The sequence below is a fragment of the Leuresthes tenuis genome, unplaced genomic scaffold, assembly GCF_036924035.1.
Source record: "Leuresthes tenuis unplaced genomic scaffold, fLeuTen1.0.hap1 SCAF_14, whole genome shotgun sequence".
Classification (NCBI taxonomy): domain Eukaryota; kingdom Metazoa; phylum Chordata; class Actinopteri; order Atheriniformes; family Atherinopsidae; genus Leuresthes; species Leuresthes tenuis.
Window position 1 is genome coordinate 12,831,803 of NW_027325368.1, and position 17,496 is coordinate 12,849,298.

The 17,496-nt window shown below is 39.1% G+C and overlaps 1 protein-coding gene across 2 annotated transcripts; it reads left to right on the forward strand.

Moving 5' to 3' along the window:
• Positions 1-1,414: 1,414 nt before the first annotated feature.
• Positions 1,415-15,736, forward strand: klhl14 (kelch-like family member 14). 2 transcript variants are annotated; one of them, XM_072363785.1, is made up of 9 exons: positions 1,415-1,741; positions 2,563-3,463; positions 5,383-5,504; positions 9,144-9,233; positions 10,341-10,419; positions 10,908-11,098; positions 12,807-12,965; positions 13,914-14,071; positions 14,331-15,736. In XM_072363785.1, the coding sequence occupies exons 2-9, from the start codon at positions 2,586-2,588 to the stop codon at positions 14,469-14,471; spliced, it is 1,818 nt and encodes a 605-aa protein (XP_072219886.1). In that variant the 5' UTR covers positions 1,415-1,741; positions 2,563-2,585; the 3' UTR covers positions 14,472-15,736. The 2 variants fall into 2 exon arrangements, with proteins under 2 accessions (XP_072219886.1, XP_072219887.1); XM_072363786.1 differs by lacking the exon at positions 1,415-1,741 and having other exon boundaries at positions 2,481-3,463.
• Positions 15,737-17,496: the final 1,760 nt, after the last annotated feature.

A 17,496-nucleotide genomic window follows, 5' to 3' on the forward strand; every position in this document is an offset into this window, starting at 1 on the left:
TTTTCTCACTATAACTACAAGCTGAGGAACATGCCGATTTGCCGGCTGTGTGGCTTGTCAAGCACTTAAACATCAAACAATGTTATGATTCCATCTATTATAAATGGTACCTATATATGTGGCCTGTTATTGGTTGACGGTACCATGGTGTTGCTCTATTTCATTCTACATGAACAAACCCATTTATCCCTATCTGTCATTTTCATAACTTGTGAGGCAACTGTCACTTCTGGTCCCATGGGAGTCCTGTATGTAAGTTTATTTACTCTAATTGAGCTTGTTGTTTAATTGACAGTTTACGGTCCTATTAAGTGATACCTGATTTTTTACTTATATGGGAAATGGGAAGAAATCATACTTGATATTTTAAGATTATATGCCTTAGTTTCAAATGTTAGACACCAAGACCTAAAGCTGGAGGCGAGAGCTTGTATGATTTGACTCTGTGAAGTCAGATTTAAGTGTAATACAGCACTGGAACTACTGTCACCACCACAACAAACTGCTGTGTGATTCATTAATCAACTTCTTTAGATGTATTATGTTTGATCATGTAGACTGAGTGAATGCCTGCAGGTGAAAGTGTGCAGGTGAACATACAACCAGGACTTAAACTCACATCGCACTACTGTGCACCGATGGATACTATATCAGGTTTCAAACCTTTTGTGTTTTCAGGCCTGCAGCAGGGCTTCAGGTTGTTTGACAATGAACCAATCAGACAAAATAGTTCATGAAAATACTACATGTTATCTTAGATTTATTATGTTGTTCTGCAACTTTAGAACGCTTTGAAGACGTGTGTTGGATGTGATCGGATGCTTTTGACACCTTGAAATAAAAAGGGGGGATTTGATATGCTTTCATTCAACATTACAAACTCTCAGTGTACATTATGGTGCCTGTTATTTATTATACAGATTCAAAACTTGAGTTTATGCAAAGCACCTTCTTTTGAAGGACTAGTAGGAGCAGAAAGAGATGAAGGGTTATTTTGGCGATGGAGATTAAGGCAGGGGCTTTTTGTCATTTGTGCGAGACAAGCCATTCATCCATCCAGTTCACAGCCAAAAAAAGGCTGGTCCCAGAAATTAGCAGTTTCAGCTCAGCAGCAAAGTCGTCGGGCTGTGAAGGCAGAGAGAAATTGACTAATTAGCAATGCGCACTAAAACTTGACGGTTCTCTCTATAACAGCGAGGGAAAGACTCGGTTTTTCTCCCCCTTTCTCTTTTCTTTCTTCCATAGATGTTTGAAATCGCAGTCATTTACGCTCGACAGTTTTTACAATAGCCTTGAGCCATAATTTTGCGAGTCTCTCCAGCATCCATACCCCTGCATGGTCTCTCTCCACCGGCCATGCACGACCGTTTCTCTCCCCAACCGTGGATTTCCTATTACTCTCGTTACGACTCACTGAGCCCCAGGCCCAAGGATAATGATGTGTTGTTTCTTGGTAGCATAATTTGTCACACGTATATTTCTTCTTCTTCTTCTCTTGCAGAAAGCACAGCTCCCTCTCACACACTCACACACTTCTTGTTAATTCTGAAGAACAAATGATCAACGTCAACAAATAACCTGAAATAGTGACTTTAAGAGTTGGAATCAATGGTTATTTCGAACCACCACCGACCATAGACTTTAAAGGAAAGGACATTTCTTAAAAGGAGAACAAAGGAATATTCAAGAGATATTGGGAACCCGAAGCTTACTTTCTTTTTTTGTGAAGAGCTGAAGTCAGGTAAGTTTGGCTCCTTCTCAGGCGAGCTGCTCTCATCATTTAGTTGTGACAGGCGCTTTTAGAGAATCTGGCGACTACGTTACAGCACGCTTGTGTCAAGTTTGCACACATTGCGCTCATAGAAATAGCTTATGTACAGCCTAACAAACAACAGTTAGGCATATTGTATTTAACTTTACCGAGAACTGCATTTCAGTGAATATTTTTTGTCGATACTCACGCCCGCTTTTACTCAAACGCGAAACGCACCCGCACAACTGCTGCCGGCTCGGAGACGAACTAATTGCTTTTGTATGACTCCGTTAATCTGTGCGATATGAAATGTCCTCATTGTGAAGGTGTGCGGCGAGATAGGAAAAGGATAGGTGCTAGCTGAATGCTGCATCTTCTCCGTCCACCGTAGCGGCGGTCTCTTTTTCCGTGCCCGACAACTTCAGCCGCGTTACCGAGAGGAAAGCGCCGCAGCGTCTCAGTATCACCGTTTTGTTTTGACAGCGCCCTTCAAACCTCAGCCTCCATTTAAACCATCTTGTTCTTGAGTTAAGAATGAATAAGAGTGGCACGCTGTGGGAACTACTGCGTTTTTGTTTGTTGCTTTACGACCAGAGCTTAAAGTTGAAAGCGCCTGAAGCCGTGTTGGATGTAGATTGTCGCCGGCTGGTGCGTCATGATGGTTTTCCCAGCTGGATGGACTGGCGATCTGTACAATAACTTATTGAGAAATCTCTTGTAATAGCTGACTGCTGACATTTATAGCTGAAGTGTGGTGTGCAAATAAATGACCTGAGGTAAATGGCGTGCATGGTTTATTTGTTGCCTAGGTGGCGTTCACAGTCAGGAAGTCATGTCCAGATCGGGTGATAGAACATCCACCTTTGACCCAACACACAGTGACACCCTGCTGCATGGGCTCAACCTCTTATGGAGAAAACAGCTTTTCTGTGATGTGACTCTCACTGCCCAGGGACAGCAGTTCCACTGCCACAGAGCTGTGTTGGCATCCTGCTCACAATATTTCAGATCTCTGTTCTCTTCCCATAACGTAATCAACAATGAGGGAAGCAAGGGGGATCAGGGCAGCAGTGGGACCCCCTCATCCTCTCCTGATGACAAGTTAATGACCACCAGCACCCGGCCCATCAATAACTTGGTACTCCAGGGCTGCTCCTCTATTGGACTACGATTAGTACTGGAGTACCTGTATACTGCCAATGTTACTCTTTCCCTGGACACAGTGGAAGAGGTGCTTTCAGTCAGCAAGATCCTCAATATCCCCCAGATCACCAAGCTTAGTGTGCAGTTCCTCAATGACCAGATCTCTGTGCAGAACTACAAGCAGATCTGCAAGATTGCTGCACTGCACGGACTGGATGAGACCAAGAAGCTGGCCAACAAGTACCTGGTGGAGGATGTGCTGCTGCTGAACTTTGAGGAGATGTGTGCCATGCTAGATGCTCTGCCACCCCCAGTGGAGTCAGAGCTGGCTCTCTTCCAGATGTCAGTCCTCTGGCTGGAGCATGACCGGGAGACTCGCATGCACTATGCTCCGGACCTTATGAAGAGGCTGCGCTTTGCCCTCATACCTGCCCCAGAGCTGGTGGAGAGGGTACAGTCTGTTGACTTTATGAGGAGTGACCCTGTGTGCCAGAAACTACTTCTGGATGCCATGAACTACCACCTGATGCCCTTCAGGCAGCACTGCAGGCAGACCACAGCAAGCAGGTATGGTAGAATAAGATTCATTTTAAGACTCAAACAGAGAAGCATGCAGACATAGATTTTATACAAACACTTTACTGTGATCTATTAGAGAGTGGACAGAAGGAGATTAGATGTGTTCCACTTATTTTATTTTAGCAAATGAGACTCAGATATTATGTTCCTGTGTGGTCTTGACCACGTAGTAAGTCAGTCAGAGTTGTGTCTGAGGCCCAGTTTATGAGCATTGTGGGGGAGTTTCCTGATACATAGTGACAGCTGTCAAAGTCTTGATGTACTCTATGCTGCACATTATCTATGATAACAAAGCTGAATTATTGAGCTATATCTCCATATACAACAGTTTAATTGCAAATGAATGGGTGTGGACAACATACAATAATTCAAGTTGTGAATTTGATGGTTGCAAGAAGTGAATTAACACAATTTGAAATGCTGCAAATAAATTGTTTCCATGGTAATTACATGATAATTGCATAACATTCATGTTCAAAGTGAAAAGGGCACAGTGTTACGAATACTAAAATAAGAAATGTGGTCAAGTATGATTGAGCATATATTACTTTATGATATTTTAGGAACAGAAGCATTTCTTTTACCCAAGGGAGGCTGTTTCCCCTTTTTACAAGTTGTGTGCCTTGCTCACACAAAAACAGGACAAGTTGGATGAAGTCTATGTTTGTTCTGATCAGCAATTTTAGAAGCTTCTAAGTAGTTGGACATTATCAACAAGTTGGTTTACTGAAGGGTATGTTGTCACATATAGTTTGTAGTATGATTGCATGAAACAGTGAAGGTTGTTTTTATAAAAGAGGGTTGTATCAGTATTCAGTTTTTGTAATTACTGTATAATTTTGCAAGCAAAGCTGTGCCAGTAGAGAATTTAAATTTGACAGGGAAATTGATATGCAACAATTTGAACAGAGGCTCGTGTAACACATGTCAACCTCTACATTATTCCTGTGATGTATCCAGTCCCACATATGCACCTAAAGAAGCAAGGATTCAGGAATCCTCCTAATTAGTTTCACATGCCATTGTTTCTCTCCTCTCAATTAATCACTATTATCTATGTCCAGGGTCTCATTTGCATATGAATAACCCCAAAACACTTCAGAATAGGCCAATATCAGGGAGAATACACCGAGATGTCTGCGATTTACCCAAGCATAAAAAAGTAAAATATGAGAGAGTAAAAAAGGGGAATGCATCCAGATATAAAGGCCATTCACTCTTAATGGTTTTTGCTGAATATTGTGATAAATTGGTGGATTTGCAATTGAATCCATTTAGAGTCTGATAATGGTCATCAATGTACAGTAAATTGTGCAGCTTTGAGGTCATATTTCATGTGAAAAAAGAAGGAAGCATCTAAACAATTGGCTAAGAGAAGTCACATGAATCAGTGCAGCCAATGAAATGGTGACATTGTATAGCAAGGTTTATGTACTCAATTGCGCTTGTAGTCTCCAGCATGGCACCCTGCAGGACCGTCCTTGCTTGACAGCTAATTCAAAAGATGTCTTCAGAGTACAATAGCCATTCAGAAACACATAATAAGGATGCATGAAGTATTTTGCACATTTTTTTAAGTTGTGATAAGTGTGACCATGTTATTGTCTGATACAAATTCTCAAGCTAAGTCTTTGTGTCAAAGTAAGAAGCAGTTACTAGTACAACCATGGATTTGTTTTTCAATTTTATACAAACTCTTGGAGTAAACGTGCAAAATGAAAAATCAAAATACTGATAATGAGAGCTGTTGATACTATCAAAGTGATTATGTATATGAAAGAATTAAAGGTGTGCAGTTTTGGGTTGTCCTCATTTTGACATATTGCTGTTTTGTTTAAAGCTTTATTATCTGTGTTGTTCTATGTTTTCTAATACCTGTACACACGTTCACACTTGTGACATTACAGAATCCGTTCCAATAAGAGAATGCTGTTACTGGTGGGTGGTTTGCCTCCTGGACCTGATCGTCTCCCCAGCAATTTGGTCCAGTACTATGACGACGAGAAAAAGACGTGGAAGATTCTCACAAGTGAGTTACAAAGGCTCTGCTTTTGTTGCACCCGAGGCATCTTGTGTTAGTGGCTATTATGATGAGAAATCGTTGTTTCTATGGATGAGTTTAACACAGGTTAATTTCCTCGGAAAACGAGGGGATGGAGTTCCCTAAATCCTTCAGGTAATAATGTATCACTATCGCTTTTAATATAAGTTTTTAATCAGAGCGTGACTTCACAGCAGTGTGAAGCTTCATGCCCGGTTTCACTTGTTTTTGCTCAAATATGCTGACAGGATGCATGATGAGATTTACTTGAAACTAATGATCTATTGTGGCAGAGAGAACAATAAGGAATAACATTTTCCCCCTATAGATTTTAAATGTAACCTGATTATTCACGCACGCTGATCGATACTTAAATTGAATTATCACATACATGACAATACACGGCATGGCAGTTAACCTGTTGACCCGATGTCACTTTAAGATTAGTTAAAAACCAAAGAGGAGCTGCAATCTTTTTTTTTTTTTAGATAGCAAAAGGAAAAGATAGAAAATGAAAAAAAACCTAAATGCATATGAACACATGCAGGGTTCAAACTGCAGTATGTTGTGTTGTATGCAATTCTTGGTATCATATTGAAAGAAAGTTGTCATCATTTCCCAGGAAATGAGTTTTATTGAAAAAATGCTTTGTCTATAAAGAACATATTTGAGACCTTTGTGAGTGTACAAACACATTCATACTGCTCTCACCTATGTGAAGTGTACTGTGCTCTCCTGTCTCTCTGTCTTCCTTGACCTTTTAATGCTCACTACTACATTGTTGCCATATTGAAAAGGTCAGAAAAGAACTATTGGGGAAATCACATATCCTTCAACCTCATCATTGCTGGACATATTGAGTCTTTTCTCACACCCCAGTCATTTCTCTTCATTTGTACATATTGGTCATGATTTTGTGTTCTATCAGCTTGGTCCTCTGCAGTCTACAGCCTCACTTTATTTCTTAAATTTTAATGAGTCTGCTTTGATGTTTTTGTATTGTCTTCAATTCATGAGCATACTTGGACACAGTTTCTTTCCCTGCTCATATCATAACATTTCTTGGCAGCAGTCTAGAGTTTAAGCTCATGTTTGTCCAAACTATAGGGGTTAATTTTTGACAGAGGAAGCATGCAAATACAACAGCCTGAAGCTTGCTGGTGTTCATATCGTCATTTTCTCATTAAACTCACACTCATGGGTATAAACTGCAACAAGCAAAAGGTCAATAGGGATTTCCATCGCTCAAAACTAAAAAGTTAACACTCAAATGGTCCGTGGCCAAGTGGAAGGACAAAACTGCAAAATCATCCCCTTAACACATCAGTGACCATCTGATGTAGCCGCCTCACAATGGATGTGGAATAGAAGATTATTAACATTCAATCATAACTTTTCAATGAGGCGAAACCTGAGAGGGACAGCCTTTGATTAAGACATTCATCAACACAATTTGGGCAGAATTTGATTCCTCTCCTTGTGTCAGATATATCCACTGCTTGTTGATTCTAGTGTAAAGTTTGCCATCTAGTGTACCCACAGCAGCGTGGAAAACACAAGACAAAGGCAGGCAGAGACACAGCCACAATGCTAGACATTTTCTTCTTCTTCTTGAAAACAACCTGTTATCAAAAACTCAGACTTGGTTATGAACCAATGTAGCCTCACACCCTGGCCTAGAACAAAGGAATCCAGCTCAATGGGATGCAGTTGTAACAGTTTTAAAGGCACATCAGAGCTCAAGCAGCAGTGGTGCATTAGCTGTGGAATCATTCAACCAACCACGACTGTGCCTTCTATGCAGAGGTTTCTGACTCCCTCTAGTGAGCCCTAGAGCTCATTGTAGACTGGAGTGATGGCGTCCATCTCATAAAGGATGTGCTCATCCTGCCCACCTATAGCTGATCACCCCCAGGGGTTAGCAGGGGATTTGGGTGAGAGGGGACTGGATGACCAGATGAAATTAAGAGACTCCCTCAAGTCATAATTCAAGATTGTAAAAGGGAAAAAATATTGATATGCCTTTTTTCTCTTGCAAAAGGACTATTAAGTTAGCTCAATTTGATTATAGCCTTATATTATCCCATCGTTTACCAAGATCTCATACAGTATGTCTCAAATCCTCCCAGAGAACCCAAAATACTGTAGCTTGTGACATACTGTAAACCAGTAATCTTCTTTTCACATGGGTAGGGGATGATTTTGCTATAAGTACAAGTCACTAGACATCAAATAAAAAGCCGCCCATCCGTGTCCTATATACTGCTGACTGAATGATAATGTAAATAGCATGTAAGGGAATTTGGCAGTTGTATAGCACTCGTCTTTGAGAAGCACTGGAGGCAAGCAACCTAATCCCCTCTTCTGAGATAAAGCTGTGTTTAGTGTATGTAGCATTAGTTCATATCTGAGACTTCCCTCCCATGGAGGACCGGCACATGTCAGGCAGCTTGAGTGAGATTGCAGTGAGAGGCCAATTGGAAAGAAATGAGATTCAAGGCTGTCTAATTTTGCAGCAACTGTGATCCATCAGGCGGTGGGGAGGTGACAGTGGAAATGACTGATGGAGACAGACAGGTGGGCTTTAACATTTCACTGATTTGTGCTCAAAAAGCACCGGGCCTGAGATTTATTGAGTGAACACGATCATGTTCATTATGACTGTCACCTTAGACCATTTCTCTTACATCTCAATGGGGTCACTTCAGCAGAAGAAAATGAAGGAGAGGAGGGGACCACAAAAACATAAATGGAAGGAAAATGCTGAGCGTTGCTAACACATAAAAAGGAGTATATAAGTTCACAGTGCGTAACCAGATGAACTATTGTTGTGGCTTATTTGAACAGAAAACAGTGTACATTGTTGTATTGTGGGATTCAGTTGTTGCAGTAGTTATTTTTATTATCTGTTAAGTAAAATCCCCCAAATATATACTGACTGGCTTTAATTTCTAAAGAAACTGCAGCAAGTCAGATAAAGGCTGCAGCTAATGCTTTGTAATTTGATTTTGAACTAATTTATTATTCTAATTATCTTGATTAATTTAATATTTGTAGGTCTGTTAAATGTCACAAATTGTCCACCGCAGTTCAATAATCAAAAAATGTAGAAAAAAGGAGCTAGAGAGTTTCAGAATAATTTTCTCTTTTTGGCATTTTTGCTAAAATCAGATAGATAGATAGATAGATAGATAGATAGATAGATAGATAGACAGACAGACAGACAGACAGATAGATAGATAGATAGATAGATAGATAGATAGATAGATAGATAGATAGATAGATAGATAGATAGATAGATAGATAGATAGATAGATAGATAGATAGATAGATAGATAGATAGGTAGATAGATAGATAGATAGATAGATAGATAGATAGATAGATAGATAGATAGATAGATAGATAGATAGATAGATAGATAGATAGATAGATAGATAGATAGATAGATAGATAGATAGATAGATAGATAGATAGATAGATAGATAGATAGATGGATAGATAGATAGATAGATCCAGGAAGTCAAACATTTTTGTTTAAAAGGGAGGGCCATAGGTTACTACAACTGATAGATAAGTGAATTACACATGAATTAGCAACTGACCTTTGATCTTTGTGTGCCATCTAGTAATGCCTTACAACAGCGCTCATCACTGCGTGGTGGAAGTGGAGAACTTTGTGCTGCTGCTGGGTGGAGAGGACCAGTGGAACCCCAACGGTACAGTTCCGTCACAAACTGCTCTTCAGGCCTTCTTTCATTTTATTTCAAACAGCAAATATTTCATTGTTTACCAAATGCGGAGAATGGCCTCTGCCAGTTTACATTCAAGCTCAAACCCATCAGAGTTAATGTAACACTTTCAGAAAGTTTCAAACACTCATCCTACAGCTAGATCAGCTCTAAGTGGACAAACAACACTCCAATCAACACTTGTCAATAATTGGCACAGAACAATAACTGTTGTTAGAACTGAAATAATTGTGATGTCAAAGGGTGGAGTGCTTTTTGTGAAAGCTGGCAACACAGCACCATAGTAAAATACAAACAAATAATATGGTAGAACGGTAGAAATGCAGTGCACATAGTGAAATTGAATGTGTTCTGTTTTTTTTTTTACTCTAAGGGTAATGATCAAGTAAATACTGATCAACATTGTTAAAGACAATTTACAAAGTTTTGAACAGAACATTAACCTCCAAAAGCAAATTCCACTATGATTGTAGACATAAAAAGGTCAAAACTTTGTAAGTTAAAATAGCAGTGAAAGGAGGCATCATGATAATACTTGAAATCATCATGCGTGGGTGGTAAAGATGAAGACAAGGGAAAGAGTCTCAGGTGTTACAATGATACAAAAGATGCATAGTTTTAGACTTTGGCTGACTGCGGCTGACCTGACTGTCAACATGAACTATAGGGAACTCTAGAGGAGGAGTATTAAAAAGACTGCAAACAAGTCAGATACATTTTGCTTCCTGTTGCATGAGTGAGTTCGCACCAGAGCAACAGCTGCAAGGGCACACAGTAGCGTGTGTGGTATTCATTTGTAAAATAAATGAGCTGCGAGAAAGACAAAATATTATACCATCTTTGGCAGAAATAACTATGTTGTTACAGACACATCGACACATCCCAGCTGCAGCATCTTTCTGACCTGACTGCAGCTGCCCTCCTGTGAATATCAGACAAAGTTTCTAACCAGCATACATTGTACGTCAAATCAAATGCATCTTAAGACCAAAGCAAATACTAGAACAGTTAGAAAAAAACCCAGCCATCAAGTTCAGAGAGTTGTGTTATTTATTTCGGTCTCTTTTTTTTCAGGAAAGCACAGCACTAACTTCGTCAGCCGCTATGATCCCAGATTCAACAGTTGGATCCAGTTGCCCCCCATGCAGGAAAGGTGAGTGTGTTTTCACTTTTGAATGAAGAGAAGTTTGTTGAGGATGTTTTGCAAATGGCAACGACATTTACATCACATTATGGATGTCCCCAGTAACAAAATGCAACCACTTGTTCAGCATTTTATTTAATTTTTTTTACATCTGTCTTGGATAAATAAATCACAATAAATCATGTTCATCTGTATCATGTACATAAAATAGAAATAAAAGAAATAAATAATTTTTCTGACATACATAATATACAATTTATTTTACTTTACATCTAATATGTGTAAAAGCTTTTTAACTACTTCTAATGCAAAAGTAAGTTTCACTACTAACTCTGGCATAAATATTGGTGCTGAAAGCTTGTTGAGATACGACCAGCCGACAAATCTTTGATCTTGCGATCATCAAACTCTTCACCTTAGAATTTGGGGAAAAGTCAACAATGATTGCTGTCGTAGTTTAGTTAAATGATGTTATCTGGTTGACACTTCCTTCTCAGGAGAGCCAGTTTCTTCGCCTGCCGCCTGGATAAGCACCTGTACGTGATTGGTGGTAGGAATGAGGCGGGCTACCTCTCCAGTGTGGAGTCCTACAACTTGGAGACGAATGAGTGGAACTATGTGTCATCTCTGCCGCAGCCTCTGGCCGCCCATGCAGGAGCGGTGCACAACGGCAAGATCTACATATCAGGTAAAGAGAAAGGCTGTCACTCAGGAATATATTATTCCATGCAACAGTAGTTTCCCCCCAAAAAGTGCTGTGTACGTAGATTAAAAAAGAATTACATTATGTTTAGAGAACAAACTCGATTCCAAAAAAGCTGTGAGACTAATTTTCAAATCTTATGAACCATTGTTTTATTCACAATAGAACATTTAAAACATATCTATATAATGTTGAAAGGAAGTTCATGAAAAATATTAGCTCATCTTAAAATTTGGTGGAAGCACTGTGTCCCAAAAAAGTTGGAATAGGGCATTTCCAATACGCCTGGAAATGTAAGTGGTGCTAAAAAGAAACAGCTGGAGGAACATTTTGCAGCTAATTAGATTAATTGGCAACAGGTCAGTAAAAAGAGCAGCTTAAAGTGACAGATTTACCTCCATTTGAAGTGAAGATGGGCAGAAATTCTGCAATCTAAAGAAAAAAAATTACAGCTTTGAAAACTTTTATCAGCCACAGAAAAAAGAATTCTAGATATTATCTGAAGTTACAGAGAAACTGGAGACATGTCTGTGTCTAAGGATCAACAAAACTGATATTGGTGCCTGGGATCTTCAGGGCCTAAGGCAGCACTGCATTAATACAGGCATGATTTTATCCTAGAACTTGCTGCATAGACACAAGGACACCTTCAAAAAGCATTGTCTGTTAACACAGTTCATTGTGCCATCCACAAAGCTCATTTAGAATGGACTGAGGCAAAGTGGAAAATTATTCTGTTGTCGAACAAATTGAAATTAGAAATTCCTTTTGGAAATCACGGATGCTGCATCCTCCCAACTGAAAAGGAGAGGAACCACCCAGGTTGGTATCAGCTCTCAGTTCAAAAGCCTGCATCTCTGATGGTATCAGGGTGTATTAGTGTCTATGGAACAGACAACTTGCACATCTGGAAAAGTACCATCAATCAATGCTTAATGGTATACACAGGTTCAAGAGCAACGTATGCTCCCATCCAAATGATATCTTTTTCAGGGAAGACCTTGCATATTTCAGCAAGACAAAGCTTAACCACATACTGCATCTGTAACAAAAGCATGATTTGATTTTTAAGAGATTTCATGCAAAGACCAATTCAGTATAGCATCAGTGTAAAGTCTATAATACGACTATGTCCTAAAACAACGTAATTTGTTTGGTTTTGGTCGCATTCAAGTCAGTCAGGGGGTCAGTCAGTCACCCTTCCAAGTCAGTCACGCTTTCAGATATGTGAAGGCGACACAACTGAAACCTTCTAAGAGCTGACTGGTAAAGAATCACCACCCTGTGCTTACCATTACAATTTAAAATTAAAGGATTAAAGTAAAAGCTCTACCTGGAGTCCATGCTGTGCTGGAACAGAACAAGGTGGAGAAGTAGCCATTGAATGTCACACATTGTGATCTTTTAGTTACAAACAGTGTCTACACAGCAGAAAGAAACCAGGCTTTACGAAAAATTGCAAACAAGTTTCTGTGGAAGTACATGTGTTTTGAAAGCTTTGAAAGCAAAAAAAAAACTGATAAAAACCTTATGTACTGGCAACTGCTGGCTGTGGAACTATGTTTCTCTGCACTAACACTCATCGATACATAGAGGCATGCCGGCTTGTTTGATAGAGTGCAGTGTACAAGCATTTTGTATGCTGTGTGCTGAAACAGTATTTTAGGCATAGTGTTGTGTTTACATGTTGCAGGAGGAGTGCACAATGGAGAGTATGTGTCCTGGCTCTACTGTTATGACCCCGTAATGGATGTGTGGGCTAGAAAACAGGACATGAACACAAAGCGTGCCATTCATGCCCTGGCTGGGATGAACGATCGGCTATACGCAATTGGTGGAAACCATTTGAAAGGTAAGCACGCATTCATTTACGGAAACAAAAGAGGTCAAGATTGTTTTGTTTGTTTTTAATGAAAATTGTAAAAATCATGTTGCCATCATGAATATGGCCTTGATTACCCTGTGCAACCGATAGTCCCCCACTCTAAAACATTCATGGTACATAATGTTAAACAAATGTAAAACAGAGCTGGAAATGTGTGTTGGGCTCTTGAAGAGGTTTAGATTTGTTTCTCTTTAAATCCAGTCGGCTCAGTTTCCTCCAGAAGACTTCTAAATGTACAGTTCTCTTCATTGCTGTCTCTTCAGATCCAGCTCATGAAAACTTATCAAAAGCGCCCTGAGATTTGTCCCTGCAATGTTGCCCTGATTTGAACTTGTATTTCCCCTGGCTGATGATTACTGTAGCCTTATATCTGTGGCTGTCTGTGGGGTGGGCATTAATTGTTAGTGAAAGTAGATATAGATTATAGAGACTCAGCGTTAAAGGGAAATATAACAAAGGTTCAATGGACTGATCCAGGTGTCTATATTTTCTTTTTATAGTGCATTTATCTTAACATTTAACTTTAGAATTAAGCATAGAGCATTACATTTGAGCCAACATTAACAAGTAGTAGAAAAAAAGTTAATCTGCTTCACTTAGATTTTATTTATGGTGCTTAGACAAATGAAGGCGCAGATGCCTTTAGATTTGGATATTTCTACATCCTGATTGGTGCCGAGGTACTTGACATAAGCCTTTTATAACCTGCCAACATTGAAACACTAGAAAGAAGACAAAAAATTAACAGAGCACACAGAAACAAAGACATTTTTTCATGACTGACAGGATTTCTCAAACATAAAAGAATAAATTGTTCAGAGTGAGATAATGATTGCAAAAATATATTGTGAGTTCACCAAGTAAACGATAACTATAACCCGGATCTTCATGTTTCTGTCCTGTTTTCTTGTACAGGATTTTCCCATCTAGATGTAATGTTGGTTGAGTGTTACGACCCAAAAGCTGACCAGTGGAACATCCTGCAGACACCCATACTTGAGGGCCGCAGTGGTCCGGGCTGTGCTGTTTTGGATGACAGCATCTTCCTCATGGGTGGCTACAGCTGGAGCATGGTACTGAATGTAGAATATGCTCTCCTTTCTCATTATGGTCAGCAAAAACAATTCATACAGTGCTAAATTTCTTCATTGTGGCATTATTACAGGAATTACATTACTGAAGACTTTACCAAATCCACATATGGCACTTCACCAAGTATTTATTATCCTGTCCTTGACTAACCGAATTTTTATCAAAGCTATTTTTTGCAGCAAAGTTGGAAATTCAAACAGCACTCAGGGGAATGAAAAGAATGTAATTTGTTTCCCTCAGGGTGCCTACAAGTCTTCAACCATCTGCTACAGCCCAGAGAAAGGAACATGGACGGAGTTGGAAGGAGAGGTGGCCGAGCCTTTGGCAGGCCCAGCCTGTTCCACCGTCATCTTGCCTGCCTGTCTTCCTTTTAACAAATGACAACTAATCCAACCAATGGGCAGTGAGGGTGAGGAGCAGCAGAGTGACTGGGGGGAGGACCATCAATGAAAAAAACACTTAGCAACAATTTTTGTGGCAAATCCTCCAGTCGTATGCCGGGGGTGTGTATAAATTATTTTTTTACAGGTTTGACCAGAGCACTTTCGTTATTCTCTACTGAAGGATTGAAAAAAATTGTGTAACTTATGTATTTAAACTCATCTGTGTTCTGAGAAACGGTCACTTCCATATTTCCTTTTATTTAAACAGATAGTGAGTGTTTTTGGCTTCTCTTCTATAGCACGCATAGTGTTGAGCTGAATTATAGCTTTCAGATCCATTGTATCTTGTATTCAGTAGCTGCATAATTCCAGCAAAATACAGTGTTGTTTCACCACCTGACATTGGCAAATTAAGTTTTACAAGAGATGGGTGAGTTGCATTAACTGTGATGAGGAAAATGTATAAATATTCATCAGTTAATACTCATTGTTCTCTGGCTGGATTGTTCAATTATGCAATGATTTAGTTGTATTTTTCTGGAAATAGCATATTTGGGCATCTAAAAGTGGGCAGCTGACATGAAATGAAGAAAAATATACTGTAATTACACTTTGAAGCAGGCATACAGGGACTCGAAGACACTATAAAAATGATACAACTACACATTGATTAACCTGCCCTAATTTGAATTTATAATCTTAATAATGTACACCCAGACTAATTTTTACAAGTTATCTGTATCGGACACTAATATTTTCAAATCTATGTGGCAAATAATCTTTGTGCCATAAGAAAGATGATTAAAAAAATTACTATTGATTCCTGATATTTATATGACGCACTAATGTTATACAATGAACGTACAATCAAATTGTAATTGCTAGCCAGTGTATTTTGGGGTGGCATGTTTTGGTAAACAGATTAATTGATGTGGAGGACGTGTGTAGTTTGTTCTCCTGTACAACTTCATGTGAGCAGGCCTGTTTATGAGGCCACATGGTTTTAATCTTTAATGTATGTAAAACAAACAAGCATACAGTTGTCTTTAATGCACTATTTGTGAACTTTTAATTCAGCAAAGTTCACTGAATTGTAAATCTGATTAATGTGCTGTGTTAAAACGATATTTCCAGTGCAAATTAATCCAGTCTTGTCGACGTTATTAGGTTCAATAACTTGACTCTAAATATTGATGCTGTTGAATTCTGTAAAAAGTTGTTGATTTCATTCTTGTACATAATCGCCTGCAGTGAAACATTTTTGTGCACTCAACCTCGGATTTATTCTCAAATCCTGTTATGTCCTTTGCATTTTAGAAAAAGAAAATAAAATGACTCTTGATGATTAAAATAACTTTCTGTCTGTGACACAAAATCAATGTAAAAGTTCACTTGAAATGCATGACACATATGTTAAGGTTTCAAGGAGATGTTATTCCCATTTGTTACTCAAAATGGTACATATTGTACATATTAGGGAAGTTCAGTTACTGCTCTATACCTATTTAAAAACCCAATTGTTGTAATGAAACAAGAAAATTTACAATATGTTAATCATATACCATATTTTTCAGGCTATAAAGCACACCAGGTTATAAGGCGCATTAAATTAAACAAAACTCAGATAAGTTAAACTTTATTCAACTCACTTGTTGTACTGATAGCGTTGAGTTTGAAATTCGCTTCGTCAGCATGTCTCTTACCAGGAGCCATTTTTGGAGCAGCGGGTATAGAAAATGAATGAATGAATGCACACACCTTAATGTTGAAGCACAGATCATTTTACTCTCTGAGGCTCGCGACTACGGTGGCCGTAATGAATCCATCAAGCAGTGCAGCTTCGTAGCTTACCAAGGCCATGCTAAAATATTTTGACAGATTTTTGAGCGCCATGTACCACATAAAATCAGTTCTAGGTCAGAAAGCACAACCAGAATTAATTCATACATTAGGCGCACCGCATATTAAGGCGCACTGTGGATTTTTGAGAAAATTAAAGGATTTTAAGTGCGCCTTATGGTCAGAAAATATGGTGCTTAAGTGTTCCTACTCTTGAATAGTTTGTTTATTCAGTCATACTTTAGTTGAACAATAACTGGTGGAATTGTTGTGAGACATGAACAAAAAGTCTGAGAAACACTTAATGAGGAGCAACTCCGAGATCTGTCTAAATCATGAAGTTGAGACACGACAAAATTCCAAGTGTTCAGAGCTCAGAAAAGACACAGAGAAACATGACATGTATAAGCAATGAAATAAATTAATTCAATTTGATTTAATTAAATTCAAACAAGATAATAAATACATAGAAGTAGTGCATTACGAATGTCCATCACTGAGACAAATGAGACAAACAACCCTGCACACTCATTCTCACTCCTGCAGGCAAATTAGAATCACCAATCAACTGAACATGCATGTTTTTGGTCTGTGGGAGTAAGCCGGAGTACCCCGAGAGCACCCATGCATGCACGGGAAAAATGTGCAAACTCCACACAGAGAGGCCCCAGCTGAGATTTGAACTAAAAACCTTCTTGCTGTTGGGCAACAGTGGTAAACACACCACCACGCAGCCCTACTCTAAACCAAGGTAAAATGATTAATTATCAATAGATCTAAACCTGCAACGACTTAAAATAGAGAAAACATCAAACTGTGCAGCAGTTGGTAAAATGCAACAAGCATACAAAACAGACCTGATGTTTACCCTCAGGGCAGCCTCTCATGCCAGACCAGATTTAATTTTCCAGCCATCTACCACCAACTGTCTCATGCTGCGAACAATATATTCAATGTCTCCTTGCACATACACCTGATGTTTCTCCTCTCAGTGGAAGCACTTTGTCTGCTTGGCGTCTCCATTTCATGCATCCACTTGGCTAGGTGCCCAGAGGATAAGATGGCAATTATTTCCTCACAGAGATGATTCTGCCAGATTACATAAATCCATGTCTAATTCTTGCAATATGGCATCAGAACATTTGGTATTTCTCACCATTCCTCATGTCTTACAATCCTTGGAG